The sequence below is a fragment of the Haemaphysalis longicornis genome, unplaced genomic scaffold (genome assembly GCF_048455015.1).
Source record: "Haemaphysalis longicornis isolate Haplotype H1 unplaced genomic scaffold, Haemaphysalis longicornis Haplotype H1 scaffold_5, whole genome shotgun sequence".
NCBI classification, from domain to species: domain Eukaryota; kingdom Metazoa; phylum Arthropoda; class Arachnida; order Ixodida; family Ixodidae; genus Haemaphysalis; species Haemaphysalis longicornis.
The window spans coordinates 81,166,547-81,186,209 of NW_027526385.1; the positions used below are offsets into that span (position 1 = coordinate 81,166,547).

Here is a 19,663-nt window from a genome sequence, read left to right on the forward strand (position 1 = left end):
TACAGCTTCGGCGACGGGCCTCGGGGAAAGCATCCGCACTGAAATGGTCCATAGGAAAAGCTTGGCATACTGCTGAAAAACAATGCGATCACAACCATCGCCACTCGAGAATGTAAACACAAGCAGCGCGCCATCGCCTCCTGTACGATCGCGCTCGCCCGCTGTTTATGTATTTGTTTGTTTGTTTAAAACTGCTGCTACCACTAGAAGGCGCTCGTGGCGCATCCGCCCCACTTCCTTTAATGCGTGAAACGTCTCGATGCAAATGTTTACACGCGCACCAATATTTTACTTTTCATGATCGTCCTTATTACTACTTAATGCATAAACGTGTTCGCGTATTTGTTCTTTGTTTTTTATTTTTGCGTGACGTCACCGGAAGTTTTGCCACTACAGCGTTTTGGAGAGGGAAACACGCGTCTGCTTAAGCTCGGCCTCCAATGGGCTTTCCGTGTGACGTTACTTCCGGTCGCCGTTTGCTTGGCGCTCTATCAATCTTTCAGCCAAGTTACCGATGGGTGGCCGATAGCTCGGAAGCCAATGGGGACCCATGGGGTTTCTAATCATTGGCAATCGGCCTCTGGTGCTTGGGATGCGTTTGTGACGTGTATGTAACGAAACGCGCCTTGATGTAACGAATATGGCGAGCTGATTAGTCATTGTATGTTGAACGTCTACTCAAAATCAGCCTGAGAAATGAACTAAGTTAGCGAATACTACAATACTGTAAGGAGCTAGCAACAATGAAAACGTCTGGAATCGCCTAAACACAAAATTTGTCATGGTGATGATGGTGATGATGAACGGAAGGGCCAGCACCATCCGGTGGCTAACGTAGCCGTCACTTGTAGTTCTGCCTGTGTAGCGTGACACCACACCAGCTAGCGAGAGTGACTACCCTTCACGTTTTTCTTTCGCCCGCACGGCAAACTACCGTGCGTTTCCACGTGTGAGTGCGGTTTCGGTTCCTGGCCTCAGTTTTGAGGTGCTAGGCCATCCTGTCGGCGTGTAGTCGCGCGTCTCCATGGCACTTCTATCTGGGGTATCGGTTCGTCGGTGACGAGGGCTGCTATAATACGAAAAGTTTTGTCTTTTCTAGAAAGGCGCACAATTGTAAATGTTGCCTCCACTGGCGAGGAAGACGAATGTTGCCGCTTTGTACAGAATCCCAGCTCTCACCCTCTCAGCAATCTTGAGTACTGTAAATAGTATCAATTTCGAAAAAGGCACTCATGACATACGTTTGGTTCTTGTACGCGTTAATGAGCCGAAAAGAAGTAAAAGGGTACAGTGATACTTAAGTTACGTTTGTTAATACGGGGGTCAGTGACCTGGCTTCCTTGGAGCGGCGTGTACTGCCTAAGCCCGAGCGAAAGCAGGAAATGCAACTCACGCAGCTTTTCGCTGTGAAATAAATCCATGAAGGGTGAGTTAACCTTGACTTATTTCTAGCATTTTGGCATCGTTTCTGCTTCATTTCCGCGAGCCTGAACTCGAAACCTGCATGTAACGAAAACCTGGATGTAACAAAAAAGTACGAACTTTTGTCAGCTTCGTTACATCCAGGTTTAACTGTATTAGTTGGAGCAACCTTTTCGTTGATTTCTTTGTTGCTAGTCCTAAGGCGATCTTGTATAAGCTTGTCAAACTATAGCATTCGATCTTGTCTTCTCCCAAGATGTGGCGGGCCATATGCGACCCTGCTGATGAGCAGTGCTTGTAATGATGCGCAGGGTATCCGAGTCGTGCAAGTTAAAACTTCTATTCGACACCCGATGTATTGAATGCATTAGCTGGCTGACAGTTCGGTTGAGAGTGAAGGCAAGCTGACAGGTTGTTAGAGGTATGTGAAAGTGCGGGCACTTGTAGGGGGAAAGGGACGGCGAGATGTGGTGTACAGGATGGGGTGATTATTTGCAGGCGGCAGGTAGCGGTGTCGTGCTGTGTTGGGAAAGAGGGATGGGGTGTATTCATAGTGTGCGTCTGTAGCGGGACAGTATGGAACAATAGGTGGAATTAAGGACATGGAGCGTGTCTTCAGTGGTGGAAGGGTAGCCCGCGGTGTCGGTCCTTGAGGTTGGAAGTGTCCGGTAGTGGAGATCGCCGCTGCGGCATGAGCTGCATTATTCTCAGCCAGGCCGGCAGGTCCAGGAGTCCATATAGTGGTGACTTCTATACCCGGGGACAACTTTGTGGGGGAATGCAGTCTAGTCTACGGAGCCGAACCTCGCCGTTTAAGGGGTATTCACACGAGAGAGAAATCCGCCGTTTCGCTCCTAGGAGTGCGCACCACGTGACCCCTACGTCACGGTTTCTCTCCGGCGCACCGCCTCCGATGGGAGATCGGAGCTTCTGCTCGCGAGCTACAAACCCTCCGACGCTCCGCGGCGGAGGCGGCGGGATTTCGTCTGCTCGTCGGGCAGCTGGCCGCGACTGAAGTTCTAGAGCGGTTGCAGGCACTTTATTTTTATCGCTTCGTAATACATTGGACGCGAAAATGCGTGGCGCACATGACAGGCGCACCGAGGGCGCGTATACCACCAGCACGGGCGCTTGGCGAGCGGCGGCCGCGGCTGCGAAGTGGCGCAGGCCGGCGCCGGTAGCTCGAGCGACAGCTTGTTATTGCTCCCCAAGGCGCAAACAAAGCTGCGTATACGAGAAATGGGGTAATGATGTGATGGAAAGTTGCTTTAAAAATCGTCACCTGAGCCGCTTTCCAGAGCGGCGATCGAATATTCGCCGCAGTGTTAAGCCTAACATCAGTATGCGGGCCTGTAGGTGGGCCGGTCGGCTGCTATTACGTCGCGCGCCGTTCTCTCCGCGCGGCAGCACCTGCATCGCGTCGACGACCAATTTTTGGTCGGTTGACAAGATCAGTACGTATGCGCTTAACAGAAATTGCCGCCGTCGCGGAATCGGCGGTGCTACGGCAGCTATGCTTTCGAGATAGGCGGCTGCAAACAGTGATGTCCGTCCGAAAGTCGCATCCTCCGTGTGAGCGAAGGAGCTGGCCGAGCGGAACTCCGCCTGCGGTGACGTCACGACCTCCCTCGGATTTCTCCGCTGAAACGCTCCGTCGTGTGAATACCCTTTTAGCTGCGCCGCTGGAAGTGGCTCAACAAAAAGTAATTGGCGGGCTGTAAACTAAGCAATTCAAAATATACGGAAGGACGATCTGCGTCGCGCCACACGTGCCTTCATCCAACCGTGTGGAACAGACCTCCCGAGTAGACTTGCTCTCTGGGAAGAGGTTTTGCTGAACAGACTTGGCGTTGGAGTGGCGCTTTCACCTGCTGTTATCTGGGCGTGGCCACCACGCTACCACGCCGCGTTCGATGACACCTGCCCCTTCTGAACAGCTCCTACCGAACAAGCTGATGCGGACCATCTAATATGGGCGTGCCTTCACTAGACTCAGCCAGAAAGCGACACCTGAGAGGCCTGTGAAGACCACCCGACCTCCAGCGGTAGCTCTGGGGACCCCACCACCGCTCCCTTCTTGCCTTCCTTCGAGAGACGGGTGCCAATCTTTACCTGTAAATAGGTTATTTTATGCCAACGGGCATTCTATCACAAAAAACACCCCGGACTTTAAAGTGTTCCTCATATAAAAAAAAACGTGTTGCTTCAACGCCTCAGAGAAACCGTAAGGCTGGTGAAACATAGAAGCGATGCAGGAAGGCTTCTGTAATAGTGTAGCCATTATTCTTACTTTCTGTACATTTTTTTCACCGCGTTATACATCGCCACTCTTGTGGGCAATCCCCTTGAGTGTGGTTATAGCGTATTTACTGAAAAACGTCCAGCGCACGGGGAAGAAGAAGAAGAAGAAGAAGAAGAAGTGTGATGCTGGCGTGCCTGTCGGTCCTTCTTCTCGTCGTCCCGATGCCGGGTCGCAGCTCGTTGTGGGGCGATCCCACCGACGCCCTCGCTTTCAACGCCGTGCGGAGAGCGCTAACCTGCCTCGAGAGCCGGGGCTCCTCGCGTCCCCTGGTCGCCCTGTCGCCCGAGCGTCTCGTGCACTTCCACCGCTTCCACAGGCGCCTTCGCAACGGTGAGACGTACGACTCACGGGCCGCTCTTTCTCCTAGTGCCTGCCATAGACCCCCCAATTGTATGAACAGTGGTGGCCACAAATACTGCCCCCCTCTCGTCGAGGTAGCGTCACTGGCGAGCGGCTTCTTGTAAGACGGTTTCCTCCGTTCCGACGACGAAGAGCCAAGTCAAACTTAAACTGTTGAATCAGTAGCGAGCAGAAAAAGTGATGATGCAGCAGCCCGCTTGCATGCGAAAACATGACAGCTCGAACAGGCAGAGTAACGTTCTCCGGCGGAGCCCAACCAATTCACTGCGCTGGTCAAAACGCTCCTCAATTTTGAAGTTAAACGCACACGAGTAAAACAACTCCCACGGAGCCAGGCGCAACGCTGGGTATTTCCGGGGTGCCCGTCGGGTGCGCATGCGCAGAGGTGACTCGTTCGCGACGCACTCTCTTAGGTGATGGTGTGCACGAACGTAAATGTGGCTATAACTCATCGGTCGCTGGCCGCCTCCCCAAGACTCGCTTGTAGAGCAGGCTTTTACCGGCAGCCGCGTTATCCGTTTGTGGCTCTGCCGCAGTGCAGGGAGCCTCCGCGGGAAAGTTCGCCCCCGAGTCGTTTTGTGCGCTGCGGAAGTTTGGGCTCTGCACCAACACAATACATCACAGTCCGCTGGTAACAACGTAAGCAACCTTGTATAAAAATTGATTGATCATTTACACTACATTAAAATACTGAGACTTTAGCAAGAGTTGCTAGATATTACTTCATCGGATATATATGAATGCTGTTGCAGAGTTGTTTGCACCAAAGAACGAAAGTGAAGGCGAGATTTTTACTCGACGACCACTAGGAGCCGCCCCTAACGGTATCCACAGCGTGTACCCATACGACCGGCCACGGTGACATCGCACTGCGAGGTCTATTATTGCTTGAGCGCAACAGAAATGTGATTGTGCAGACCAGTCTTTTCGACTTGCATAGCCCGAGAGAGTACGAAACACGTCACCTTATATCGACAGTAGAGGACTTGAATGGAAAGGGGGACAGGGAGGGCCGGCCACCTAAAGTGACGTACGAAATTACATCTTTCTAACGCCCATCAAGGCCTATGGGCTGTCCTTGGTGGCGTAGATAAACGCAATTGTTTATTGTTTTTTATATTACTATTTGTAGGGCAGTAAAGATCATAGTATAATTAAGTATTGTCAACTATGACATCATCATAATCACTAAAAAATCTTCCCACCGCACCCTTAGAGGGCACCCACAAATACGCCCGTGCATTTCTCTCGTTAGAGAGTGTGGATGGACTTGTCAGTGAACCAACGCGAGGTCGAGACAACGATTAGCGTGAGAAGATTCAAATGGTATGCCTGCGAGTTGAAGTGAGCGTAGGCTGCTTATTCCGCAGATGTGATCACGTCATAGGGTTCGTGAGTTTCCTGATGCCACTACTAGGATTTTTGTCAACTAAACTTCTAACAGCAGTCACTCTATGACTTGCTTCTCCGCAGTACTACAAGTGATCACGTGGTGCACGCTTTACAGGCGCTGCTAGTTGTTGGTCATGTGAGGTTTGCACAGAAGCCTAACAGTTGTCACTGTAGAAAATACTGGCGGCCGATTCAGGGTACCGGCGATAAAGTTCTCTGTATATTTCATGCCTGCGAACAAAAAATCAAATGTCCTTGAAGGGTTCGGCTTTGGTTGTGCGTATGGCCGGACGAACAAAGACACCTCAGGTTTAACTCTTCCTATTTATCATGAGCGGAGGCAGAGATTATGTGGTCATTTACGACCACATAGTCTTTGCTCGTTTACGTATTTTTAGTGGTCATTTACGGAATTTTTAAGCGGCTCAATGCAGCGTTTTAGCAGGATTGGCATCGGTGCAGCAGATGGTATCGGGAACAAAGGGTTGAACATAAATTTCGCTATTACCACCCCTTTGTTTTCAGATCGAGCGTGCAAAAAGGAAATGCAAGACTGCGGCGTCGGAAGGTGCATCTCGGAGCCCGCTAGCCAGCGACAGGTATGGCAAAAAAATCAACGAGACATTTGTGGGTGGCTCTCACAGAATGCGGAGGCATCTCATACCTCTCCCTCACCAACCCGAAGCGCACCGTATCAGGCGTGCTTTGCTTTGTAACCTCCTCAGGGGTAACGTTTGCTCGTCTTATCAGCAGCATAGGTTGTCTGTCCCTCCTTGCATTGTCCAGCAGTATCGGCGCTTAGTCGCCGTAATGTCTGTTCTATCCATCATCATCATCATCATCATTATCAGCCTATCTACGCCCACTGCAGGGCAAAGGCCTCTCCCATTATTCTCCAATTGTCTCGGTCCTGTGCCAACTGTGACCAATTTATCCCCGCAAACTTCTTGATCTCATCTGCCCATCTAACTTTCTGCCGCCCCCTGCAGCACTTGCCTTCTCTAGGGATCCACTCTGTTACCCTTAATGACAAGCGGTTATCTTGCCTTCGCATTACATGCCTGGCCCACGTCCATTTCTTTTTCTTAATCTCTAATAATATGTCCTTAGCACGTGTTTGTTCCCTGACCCACTCCGCTCTCTTCTTGTCCCTTAATGTTACACCTATCATTTTCCGCTCCATTGCACGCTGAGTCGTTCTCAATTTGAGTTGAACCCTCTTAGTGAGCCTCCAGGTTTCTGCACCGTAGGTAAGTACCGGTAAAATGCAGCTGTCATACACTTTCTTCTTCAGCGACAATGGTAGGCTGCTATTCATTATCTGAGAATGTCTGCCATATGCACCCCACCCCATTCTTATCCTTCTAATTATCTCTGCCTCATGGTTGGGATCTGGGGTCACAACTTGGCCTAAGTAGATATATTCGCTTACCATTTCCACTGCCTCGCCACCTATGTCAAACCGCTGTGCTGTCCCGAGGTTATTGATCATTACTTTAGTTTTCTGCATATGAATTTTCAGGCCCACGGTTCTACTCTGTTAGTCCAGTGCGGAAAGCATGCTTTGCAATTCGTCCCCCGAGTTCCTTAGCAAGGCAACGTCATCAGCAAATATGAGGTTACTGAGGTATTCTCCATTAACCCTTACTCCCACCTGTTCCCAATCCGTTATGAATACTTCTAGTAAACATGCTGTGAATAACACTGGAGAGATTGTGTCTCCTTGTCTGACACCCTTCCTTATAGGTATTTTACTGCTCTCCTTATGGAGGATGATGGTAGCTGTGGACCCATTGTAGATATTCTCTAGTATTCTTACATAATGCTCATCTACCCCCTGGTTCCGTAATGTCTGAATGACTGCTAGGGTTTCGACCAAGTCAAATGCTTTCTCATAATCTATGAAGGCTATATATAGGGGTTCAGTATACTCAGCGCACTTCTCTATAACCTGATTGATCATGTGAATATGGTCCATTGTTGAATAACCTTTACGGAACCCTGCTTGTTCTTTAGGTTGATTGAAATCTAAGGTTGCAGAAATTCTGTTAGCGATAAGTACCTTGGTAAGTACCTTGTAGACGACTGACAGTAAGCTGATCGGCCTGTAATTTTTCAAGTGCTTCATGTCGCCTTTCTTATGGATTAGGATGATGTTCGCGTTCTTCCAAGATTCCGGTACACTTGCGGTCATTAGGCATTGCGTATACAGGTTTGCCAGTTTTTCAAGTACAATTTCTCCGCCATCCTTCAAGAGGTCTGCTGTTATCTGATCCTCACCAGGTGTTTTGCCCCCTTTCATTTCTTTCAAAGCCTTCCTTACTTCTTGGGTCGTTACTGGTGGGATGTCTATCTCCTCTGAACTACTGTCTCGTTCGGCATTATCCTGGATGTCCCGGCTACTGTACAGGTCCCTATAGAGCTCCTCGGCCACTGTGACTATTTTATCCCTATTTGTGATGACATTGCCTTGCTTATCTTTAAGTGCATACATCTGATTTTTCCCCATGCCAAGACGTCTCTTCACTGCTTTCAGGCTACCTCCGTTCTTTACAGCGTATTCGATCCTCTCCATGTTATACTTCCGTATGTCAGCTGTCTTACGCTTATTGATTAACTTCGAAAGCTCCGCTAGTTCTATTCTGTCAGCTGCGGTAGAGATTGTCATGGTTTGCAGTTTCCTAATTAGATCTTTCGTCTTCTGTGAAAGTTTACCAGTATCTTGTCTAGCCATAGTGCCCCCGACTTCTACTGCACACTCCGTGATAATGAGTGTAAGGTTGTCGCTGGCTTCCTGTGTCGTAAGCTCGGCTTCATCGTTAAGAGCTGAATATCGGCTCTGCAGCGCGATCCTGAATTCTTCTGCTTTACGTCTTACTGTTAGCTCATTTATCGGCTTCTTTCGTACTAGCTTGTTGCGGTCCCTCCTCAGATCTAGCCTAATTCGAGATCTTACCATACGGTGGTCGCTACACCTTACCCTTCCGAGAACTTCCACATCCTGCACGGCGCCAATTTGCGCCTATCCTATCCTATTTTGCGCCTATTCGGCCCTGAACTCACTTCCCACTCCGTGTTACGCTGAGACGCCGCGCAACAGGCATATCGGGAAGAAGCGGGGGGCCTCCGCTTCGCGAGTAACTAGGCCGGCATCCACGCTAAGGCCGCGCCGACGCAGTCACATATAGGTTTTAAAGCGAAGCTTTTTACCTCTACCCCCAGAATTCTTTCGAGACCGTTGGGGTCAACAGAAAACACCCGCGAACAAATCAAAGAAGTTACTGGCACCACCAGGAATCGAACCTGCAACGAATAGAGAGACGGAGCGAGAGCCCGTTGTCTTATCGACTGAGCTAAGAGCCCACGCGGAGACGGGGGAGACAGACGGTGCACTCACCGCGCACATTTGCGGGCTTACCCCCTGCGTTCTCACTGAATGCCACGTGATAGCGTCATGCGACCTCTAGCGTCGCTGTGCGCTCCGCACACGGATGTGCGCGCCTTGCGCATGCGCGAGGAGTTATAAAAATTAAAGGAAGCTGACACCGAATAGCATCGACTTCTCCGTCCCTGGCGCCGATCTCGTCGCCTCCGTCGGCAGCGGCAGAGGCGGAGAAGTGGGATCGTCTAACACCAGGTTTCAGCTTCCTTTAATATTATCAAAACGTTTTCACTGATGTGCTTCTCCAATAAAACTGAACCAATTACCGTTCATGAATCATGCAATGATTTAACCTTAGCAAAGAATATCTCTTTGAAGTTTTGAAAGGTCTGGTTAATTGTGCATTTCACTTGTCTTTGGTTTCTCTTTGTTGATCCACGTGTTTGAATTCGTGACGTCGCATGGGTAATCGATGTGGGTGTCGTGTAGAAATTCGCTTTCCTTCACGAGTTGGATTCGCGCGTTTTTTTGTTTTGTTTTTTTTTGTTCACCTCTCATCGCACGCGCTTTTGCCCACTGATGGACGTCAGACATTTTCGCCCACACGCACTGACTATTGCTTATACAATAAAAAATTGGCTCCAATCCACGCTGTGGAAAGCAAAGCTTTAAACGGCACCCACAACAATTGCCCATGCGACGTCACTTGAATTCACACGCGTGGCTCTACAAGGATCGAAACCAGAGATTCTGCCAGCCGCTACTTGGAATTCGCGGGGGCGGCGTCCCGAACACAGCAGCAGCGTCGGCCACGGCCGGGCTAGAGCGGCGGACGCCGCCGCTGTAGTCCGGCCGTGACAGTAGCGGTCCCAGGGATTGTTTTTTTTTTTTTTTTTTGGGGGGGGGGGGGGGGATAAAAAACCGCTCCTCTCCTTGCGCCAATTCTGCGGAGCAGGTGATGACCATTCAGGCGTGTGCGCGTAATGTGGTGTAACCCGCTTGCGCACAAATTACCGTGATTTGTGTTAGCGACACAGTGGTTTTTGGCGCCCCTTAGGTGGTGCAACGGCTGGCTCAAGCCCGCATTTCTGACGTTCACAACACGCTCGCGACCTCGCACAAGTGGGATTTAACCTCGCTCCCATGGAAGGCTTAAAAAAAACAAAAAAATAAGAAGCTGAGGACCTCTTTGGGGGGGGGCAATCACCCCTTCACCCCCCCCCCCCCCTTCGGACCACCACTGGGCCGTGAGTCTGGAGAAAGAAAACGGAGAGGAGCGTCTTTCGAAGGATGAGACAGCGGAACTTAGCCATCCTCGTGTGCTAACTTGGGGCTACACCAACGCGCGACAGAAGCGCAGACACCGAAACGATTCGGCACGTGAGCTTAGTGATTCCCGTTTATACCGATTTAAACTACAGTTATCTCTCATTATAACGAAGTGAGCGGGACGGCGAAAAATTTTGTTATAAGCGGTATTTTGATATATGCGACCATTTGAGAAAACTGACGTAGTTGAGCTTTAATTGCGCCACAACTGCGAGGAATCATACCACAATGTATTCAGTGAAGCAGAACTTTATTCAGGTGCAAAAAAGGCAGTGAGCTTTGGCTGTTTCATGTTCTTGCCGGGCGCGAGCAACCCCGCTCCAATTTGACCAAGCTGTGACTGGCGACCGAACGCCTCGCAGACTGCACAGCGAATGAGGGGGAGAAGGCAGTGGCCACTTTTATAAGGGGGGTCACGTTAACGCTACGGGAGTTTCGCGCTGGAAAGCACCGCAAATTCAACAGCTCAACAGCACAGTTGTGTTTGTTGAGCTCAAAAAACGATTACCCGCTCATTGTGTGTACACAGCACAATCATGAAAGCTGACAGGTTTTGCACGGGGGGCTTTGCATGATTACTGAGCAATTTTTTTCCCGAGGTGTGCAGCCGTGATGTTTGAAAAACAAGTTTTTTGGCGCCCCGCTCTCGACGGCCGTTCTAATTCTACTCCTCGAGTGTCAGCGTTCACGCACCGTCGCATCCACGCCATCGACCAATGTCTAGGAACAGAATTCAATCACCCTACTTGGCATTTCGACCCTTTGTCTTAAATCGGATGGCGCAAATCGAACATGACCGGCTCGAGAAAATCGCCGGGGAAAAAGCAGCTTGTCAGCTCGCCATATTGACTGCCTCACTCGCCGCTGGATCGCCGCCGCTCGGCGACGCCTCCGCTCGCCACTTCGCTCTAAGCGGGTCGAGCTCTTCGTGCGTTTCGAGTATTGCGGCCTAAAATGCATGCGTTTGTGTTGGGACCAAAAGAAATTTCGAATAAAGCAATAGTTCGAGTAAAGCGATTTCGTTGTAACGAGGGATTACTGCAGTTAGCTTAGTAAGTTTGAGGATTGCGACAAAACTGAGGGAACTTTTATAATCGCTATTTAACAGAACCAGTTGCACCTTTCTCCTTTTGTAATACCTGTTAAAACACAACCAAATTGGCATTCACCAATTTAAAAAACGGAGTCCCATTCGGGGCAAGCAGTGAGCAAAAGGTAGCGTTTCTCTAGCAGCCAGATGTCTGTCTGTGATCTCTACGTTTTGTTTTCCCGCCCTGCACACCAGTCATTAACGCATCTTTGCCATACGGCCACTTAATTCCATCAGGTCCGGGTTACCCGGGGGGGGCTGTCGAACAAGTTATTCAAGCGGTGCGAAGGTAGCGCGCAATAGACGCGAAGCTGCACCAAAACAGGCCCAAAACAGCCGTCGCTAAAGCAAACGACAAAGCCGACGTAATGGTCCCGCCGACGCGCCCGCGGGGTGAGCAGGCACCAGCGCGTGGGGAACGCGGGTTAATAGCGCCCATTCGCTACGCCATCTGCACTACGCTCCGGGAGTGAAAACCGCCCTCCCTCTCCCCATCTGCGGTCGGAGTTTATTGCCCCGCACGCCACGAAGGAATCGTTGTGTGGTAGAGGTAAAAAGCTTTGAAAACGCCAGCCTGCAGGGTAATTCCGGCTGCGCAATTAGAAAAATTCAGACGCCTGGATGCATGCTCCGCGAACTGTTTCGAGATAGGGACGAAAATGGGTTTAGTTTAAAGGACAGGCGCTTTTCTTAGCCTGTATAAGGGATGGATCGGCTGTGATAAAGAACACGGCGAATTTATGAAGTACTATAGGTTCTAAATGAATAGGAAGACGACGGGGATGCGCGGACACAAGCACTAACCGGTCACAATGAAGCAAAACTGCGAGAAAAAAATTATTCCGAAACGGAGAGACGGTGTAGACGGATTTAAAGCCCGAGCGACTCATTGACGCATGCTGGGAAGATTTCGGAGGAAGATTTGTGATCCCGCGATGTCGGTGGAAGGACCGGTGTGAATTTTTTATACAGAATTGGTCACTAGGATTAATAAGATAATAATCTTTGGATAAAGAACTCAGCCATCTGGGAATTGACTTTCGTGCAGTGAGCTCAGTTCTGAGATAATTTGACTCATTCGACGTCTGTTATTGTTTTAACAGCTTGTTCTGAATAAGAAACTTTATTCAAGGGGTAAGCTTTGCGTCCCCTATAATTGCTTGACAGTACGTTTTCGCGCATGCGTGGAATCAGGTTTGCCGCTGCCTGCTGGGCTTCACCGGCGACCGCTGCGACATCTACCCCGGCAGGTGCTGGCTACTTCACTGCTTCCTGGATGACTGCTACAGCGCCCGGGGCGCACGGCTTCGCTGCGTCTGCGACCCGTTGCTTTACGGAACCAGAGTGCTGTGTGCGTATACGCGCACGGCCAAGCGAACGGCTTCTATGATCCATGCTCGGTGTCAGTCCGCGCGTAGTCGTGTGGCCCTCCGCGTCAGAGGGGAACCCGTGCAATTACCTGCACTGGTAGATGGAGTATATAGCCTTCTGGTGCTGCCCCGATAAGCAGCGACACCTGGCTGTGTAGATATCAACAGATCCCTAAATTTTTGCCTGTTGAGTAGGGAGTGTTGAAACCAAACTTAGACTAGAATAATCGGATGCACCAAGGACGAAATTATGTAAAACGCAGCCTTATGGTGAAAAGGACTGACAAGGGGTTCAACCGAGTGACCGAGTTGCTGCCACGCGACGGGTGAGGAGGTAGGGGGAAAATCGGAAGCCAGGCAAAAGAAGATTTTTTTTTTTAAATTCTGCGGCGCGGCACCCCAGGGACGGCTGAGCCCCAAAGGGTCACCGATCACTGGCTGTTATCGGTTAGAACTCAGTAAGGGTTCCTCCTGCGTTCACCCTGAAGTCCTGCACTGTTTTTTTTTTTATACACGTTGCTGACATCTCAAATTTCAACGTTCATTTTTTTTTCAATGACGTCTGGGTCATTCTTGCCAGGTCACTGCTATTGTCATCCTCTTGGATAGTTCCGAAAGGAGAACCGATACAGAAGCAGAACTGGCACGAGGTTCAGGTTGCGAAAAGCGCGAACAATGCTTGGACAAGGAAGAATACAGGACGGAGCAATACTTGAACAATGCTTGTCCAAGCGTGAACAATGCCTCTTCGCACTTTTCCCAACATTAACCTTTGCCAACACGCCCAACTCGCAGTTCTTCTAAATGACACTAGGTTGCAAGTGTCGCCGACTACCATCAACGGAACCTTGAGCGACTTGCGGTGCGGTGGCCGTGTTTCGTACGCATCGTCTTGGGGGAAATGCCGCCGCATGACTAAACCAGAATAATATTCAGTTACGTCTCCTTTAAAAGAATTGAAAAAGCGACTTCTGAAAGTGCTGGCTGAGATACTCCGAACATGGAACGATTCTAGCGGGAAAGAACTGCGTCAACTCGTGCATGCATGTTTGCCGACGCAACGCCTCATTTCTGCAGCTGGCCTGTACTGGTACAACGACGGACTTCAGGGGTCGTACAGGCCACCTCCGCCATCTTGGATCGACGTCGTCCCAAAGCAAGGAAGCGAGCCGGAGTCGTACGCAATGGGTGAGCGAAAAATTGACAACTGTTCCCTGTTAGTGAAGGCGTGATTAAAATGTGCGTTAGCAGTTCACTGAATATAAACGATTCGGCGATCGTCGCCAGCCCACGAGGAGTTTTTTTGAAACCCAATCATGAATGAGGGTCAAAGATGGAACTGGCGAGCTAGTGCACATCATCTTGTGAGGAAGGATGTTGAGTGCGTTACTGGATATGAGTGGTTTTTGGTGGATGAATACTGCTTGAGTGATCAAGACTGAATATTTCCTACTCAAGAAATGCGCTAATATTGGACCAAAATGGCGACAGTGGCAAAAATGGAAACATAACGGATACAGCGCGAATTCCAACTAGTTTTATTCCATTTCAGTCACCGCATTTAGATACGGCACGACGTCATGGGCATACGCGGAAAGGTGCGTTTGAATTTCACGCCGAAAGGAGCTCACCACGTTTATAAATACGTCAATGTCATGTGCTTGTACAGGAAGGTGCGCTTGAACTTTGCGCCTAAAGGAGCCCGGTGCACCGTCTACAACTTGCTCTCTAATATAAAACAAACGTTGTCTGCGGAAGACACCGCCGATAAACCTTCCACTTGGTGTTGAAGATTGTCAATTAATCTGAAAGCAATGGTCCTGTTGCAATTCTTTACATCTCCCTGTAATTCCGTCTTCATGTGATAGCGTAACCGTTCCTTCCTCTTTTTTCAGCCGTTTGAGATGTCCCTTTCGGTGCAATGTAATTCTTCACCGCTCGCAGACGGCGTGGACGAGGAGGTGGACCTGTCGCTCTACAAGGAAGCCATAGGTGCGGTGACAGCCCGGGTCCGGGTCTCCTCGAGCAGCACGCGTAGGGAGAGGCGCCGCTTCAGCAACAAGACCATTCTCTCCTTCCTTGCGTCCCAGATGTGGAAGATGCAGGGGGCCAAGATGGTGCTCATGAAAAACGAGACCACGCAGCCTACCACGACGATGGGCAACCTCTTGGGTAACTCGTTTAGCTGACACCCGAATACCAGTGAAGGGAAGCTATTGATCACCGAAGGGCTGTTCGATAATCAGTACCGGACTCAACGCGATCGGTCCAAGTATAGTCCGAGAAAACTTATCGCCCTAGGTATATCTGTGCACGATGAATACCGGATTGCATTTTGAGGAGTCCACGGTGAATGCATCTCAAAGTAACGCAAACCATTAGAAAGGACATGAGAATCACCTTCCTACCTTGCCCGTAACCTACCCTCTATTGCTTTCCTGCCGGGCTAGGGCCCACACGTGGCCATTACCCTCCCATAATCAACTAGGAATTTTAAAGCGAAGCTTTCTACGCCTCTCTGATGGCGTTGACGTTCGAGTGCAACACACTGCAGGAAAGCGATGATGATGATTAAAACCTTCAGGAAAGCCAACTTTAAACACACTGCAGATAAGCGATGGTGATAATGAAACACATTCTCTAAGCAGGGGCGGACTTTGGAAGTTTGGATTTTGGACTACGACTTTGACGCAGGTTTTATAAAAGAAAGCTTCGCGTTTTAGCCATCTTTCTATGAAGAAACGGCGATTTTGCTTTTTCTTTTTAAAACCTGAAAACCAAAACAATTGTTACAATAACAAAAATATAAAAAAGGTGCCGAAATCAAACTTATGTCATCCATACCACGAAGCTAGAAAGTTACCCGTGCACCGTTATGTCAGGTATTTAAGACGGTCGTCTTTCTTGGGCTACCCAAATGCGAAGGCATGTTGGCTTTACGCGGTGCCATATGAACAAAACGCGGGTTTGAGGCAAGATTCCAATACATAACCGACAGAACCGGAGTTACACTTCAGCTGAATCTTACGATAGCAAATGAAAAAAAAAAAAAGAGTTAGAAGGAGGCAAGTTGCGCACTGTCCCGCCAGATGGCGCGCGAAATTGAATTGAGCTGAGAAAATAAGCATTGTTTTAATCATGAGATGAGAGAGAGGAAGAGTACGAGCCTGAGGGGTGGGAGTCGGAGGAGAGCATGTTAGTGTGCAACGGTGGCAGAGGACGATGTTTCCAGCGGACAAGGGGACACACGGCTGTTTTTTTTTTTTTTTTTTTAATGGCCACGTTCTGATGGCAATGACTGATGACAACGTCCAGAACGCGTATGCCGCAATGAAATCTAGTGAAACCCCGTTACAACACGTTCTGAACATCACCAGGTCGACCTCAAGAGCGCGATTTTTTTTTTTTTATCGGCCCTCTAGCTATGGTGGTGGTGGAACAGGGCCGAACACATGAGCGGAGAGTGAGGCGTTTCCGCGCGCGTTCTTTCCCTCTACAAAACCGGTCCTGTAGCCTGTTCCTGCGTGTTCCTGCCCGTTGGCGTGGGGGCAAGAAACTGCGTGAAAAATGCGTGAAACGCGTGCGGAAAAATGCGTGAACGCGTCGCATTCCGCTCATATGTCCGGCCCTTTATCTGCTCAAAATCTGAGGAAAGAAAGGAAAAAATGGGTAGCACTCGTCGCTCTTTCCCCTCCAGATGACCGCGCATGCGTCGCAGCGGCATTTTTATTATACTCGGGTACAACTTAAGAACGGAAACGGGAGTTGTCGCTGTGCCTCATCACCCCAGCCGGACGTTACCTCGCGCGGCGCAAGTAGTGCGTTACTGGGAATGTTTTTGAACATGGCATGAGCCGTTTTCGTGATTTTTTAGACCTAATATGCTTATAAACTACTGCAGCAACGACAAACAGACTACGTGAGAAAATGCAGACGATATCACGCATTCCTATTATTCGCCTTTTGAAACGCGCGCGCCCGTTGACATCCGGGTCCGTCGTTTAGGCGGACTGATACCGTACATGAGCTATTGCCGTTCTCAACTTGTTCCTGATAATAGTTAAACGGCAGTATTTTGCACCTCTGTATCAGAGTTGCGCAAGCAAGCCTCCCATTCATCTTGTTTGTGGTCTAATGAGCCATTTTAGAAAGTGTTTACCGGTACCCCTCTGAGAGTACGTAAAAGAATAACTGAGACAGGAATACGAAAACCACGTCGTGTCAGCGCCCGTTTCTTCAGAACACACAACAGATTAAGTAGATAAGAGCGCACACAGCTGATTGTAATAAACTGATTCATCGTCTTCTTTTCCAATAGTGCGTGTGTGCAGCTCGGCGGGTGTTTGAGAGGGGCCTATGATACGGCGAATTTCAGAGCGAGATATAGCTGAGTGTTTGCTGATTGAAATTCGGCCAGTCCCCGATGTATTAATCACGCTCTGCCTATTCTGTGGACCAGACGACAGAATACTGTTCAGCCTCATTCCTGCTCCGGACCACATGCAGGGTCATGTTCCGTTCTGAGCTATTTCCAAAATGGGTCCGCTCGTCGGCTTCCGTTGCGCAGAGGTAGACCATTGGGTTTCGGCGCTATCTCCCTGGGTTCGAGTTCCAGCAGTTATGTTGTTCTTTTTCAAGTGAATATTTTGCTGTAACTTGTTCTCCGAAGTCAATTCTACTCACTGCCTATGTGAATAAGTGTGGATTGGTATCTTTTAGGTTGCTTTAGATGAATAAGAATCAACTATACCGTGGTATGATCCACAGAATAAACCTGAACATTACCCGGTGGTCTGGTCCACAGAACAATGCCGCACTTTATCATGTCGTCATGATCATCATCATTCACTGGGACACACAACAGGCACTGCCTATTACTTCATACATCTGATGAGCAGTGGGAGACCGAGCTGACCAGCTCAGCAAGCTTGGTGCAACGAACTCTGGACGCAGCTCAAACTCGCGGCCTCCCTTAGGAGGCTGAGCACATCCTGGTGTGCACAATAAAAGTTTATTCCTCCTCCTCCTCCTAAAATCATTGTGGCATGATTGACCGCTCCGTACTCTGTGCAGTTATGAGCTTGCGTATTCATACAGAGCGCATCGACCCAGAAAGTTGTAGATGGCGGTCTTGAAACCCGCGCTTACACGATGATACATTGAAACGAGATTCGTGCGGTAAATATCTTTGCGGGGTCCGGCACCTTGTACACACGTTTTCGCTTCATTTTCTTTGCGAAGAATCCACTAATTACCGTCGTCTCGATTCATCCGCAGGTGTCGCCGCGAAAACGGCCAGGAGCACGCTGGAGAAAGACTTCGGCGCTGACGCCAAGTTCGTCTACGAAGAATACTCGAACTTGGCCGAGCCCCTTGTAACGAGTGGTTCGAGTGTGTTGGCTCCTCTCTCCGTAGCGTGGCCGCTCCTCGGCGTTTACTTTTACGATGCTCTAAGCTGAGACGCATCTTGCTGTTTGCTACCGCGATGTTATCTTGCTGCAAGAAGTAATACGATAATTACTTAAGCTCAGTTCCGGAGGCTATTTCATGAATTATCGAGGACCACACGGTTACAAGTCCTCGACTGATGCATTAAAACGCTGATGAAGCGACCCGAAACAGGGACGTTTTGTCCATTTCATTGCGCGTCGCATCATTTTACTGCATCAAGTGCACCCATGGATACTTTCAAAAGACATTTTGGTGATTGAGACATTGAATTTCGCTGGCCGTCCACTTTAAAATCATTTTGGTGGTATCAGATCATACCTCAGATCAATATTTCGCCCTCACTCATCTCTCTCTCCTCTTTCCCTCTCTCTGTCTGTCTATTTCTCTCTCTCTCTCTCTCTCTCTCTCTCTCTCTCTCTCTCTCTCTCTCTCTCTCTCTCTCTCTCTCTCTCTCTCTCTCTCTCTCTCTCTCTCTCTCTCTCTCTCTCTCTCTCTCTGCGAGTATGCGATCCTTTGTGGGTAAGTAACAATTTTATAGGCTAACCGCAGCAACCATAGGCGTCGGCAGGAGGTGAAAAAGGGGCACTTCGCCCCCCTTCCAATCCACCCCAGCACAATTTCCTTTGTGGTCTAATGAATTCGAAAACAACACCCGATGGTTAATAATTGGCGTGGTCCGTGAGCATAGTTGCCGTTATCGTGTGGCGATATCTCGCCGATTCGCGCAGTGGTCTTCCATCCTTCTTCCGGTGAAAAGGTGCGCATTGGCAGATTCGGCAGCATCGACCCACTTTCTGCGGCGATTTGCTTCAGTTGGGAATCTGTTCTCAACGAACAGAAAACAAAGTGAAGCAGACACGTAGTGCTTCAGTTTTGAACGACAAATAGCGCATGGGCCTGCGAACCGCGAGTGCGACCGGCTACCCGGCACGCAACAGTGAGGCATCTTGCAAACCACTGCAGCCACTTATTCACGTGAAGTGAGATTAGACAGTTTTAGTTTCACGAGTGTACAGAGTTCATGTACGCAAACGTGACAAGCGTACGTAGTCCACGCGCATGTAGTTTGCAACTCGTGCGCGACGCTCGCCGCGCGTAGGGTGCCTGGATTTGTAGCGCCATCTAAGAACAGACACTGCAGTAGCCACTCGTGATCCCGCGAACCTGTCGCTATGACGACGACAAACGCTACTTTGCCAGGCTTAAGAGCTGAAAAATCGTCCTTCTCTCTCAAAAAAGAAGGCCTTTCTGCGATTGAAACATTGGGTGAGGGTTAGAATGGGAAAATTGAAGGCGAAAGAAATCAACAGCTTAGAACAAGATATCGCACCGAGGAATTGGCGACGAAACTGTTTTCACTGCGAAGCGGGAGGGCAGGGCGACGCCATGTTAGTCAAATCAAACCGGAAACAGCAGAGGATAGTGGGAACAAGTGCGGGGCTCCGTGGGCTCATGTCATGGCGGCTGTGGCTTCACAAACGTGACGTCAGGGCCTCTCCTAACTTTTTCTTTCCTCCATGCTTCAAACCGCGGCGTTAGGCCTAACGCCGGGCCATCGCTTTACC

General features: G+C 49.6%; 1 protein-coding gene across 1 annotated transcript; it reads left to right on the forward strand.

Annotated features, from left to right (window-relative positions):
* The first annotated feature begins 3,885 nt into the window (after positions 1-3,885).
* On the forward strand, positions 3,886-18,260 carry LOC144139788 (uncharacterized). Its single transcript, XM_077672046.1, has 6 exons — positions 3,886-4,054; positions 4,621-4,715; positions 12,445-12,628; positions 13,725-13,835; positions 14,592-14,819; positions 17,817-18,260. The coding sequence occupies exons 1-6, from the start codon at positions 3,886-3,888 to the stop codon at positions 18,104-18,106; spliced, it is 1,077 nt and encodes a 358-aa protein (XP_077528172.1). The 3' UTR covers positions 18,107-18,260.
* Positions 18,261-19,663: the final 1,403 nt, after the last annotated feature.

What these genes read in the sequence shown, in the direction of transcription:
- LOC144139788 (XM_077672046.1), top strand. Translation starts at nt 3,886, where the DNA reads ATGCCGGGTCGCAGCTCGTTGTGGGGCGATCCCACCGACGCCCTCGCT. An exon ending in CAATACATCACAGTCCGCTG is followed by an intron (nt 4,716 to 12,444) that starts GTAACAACGTAA and finishes ATTGCTTGACAG; the next exon opens with TACGTTTTCGCGCATGCGTG. An exon ending in GACGATGGGCAACCTCTTGG is followed by an intron (nt 14,820 to 17,816) that starts GTAACTCGTTTA and finishes CATTGAAACGAG; the next exon opens with ATTCGTGCGGTAAATATCTT.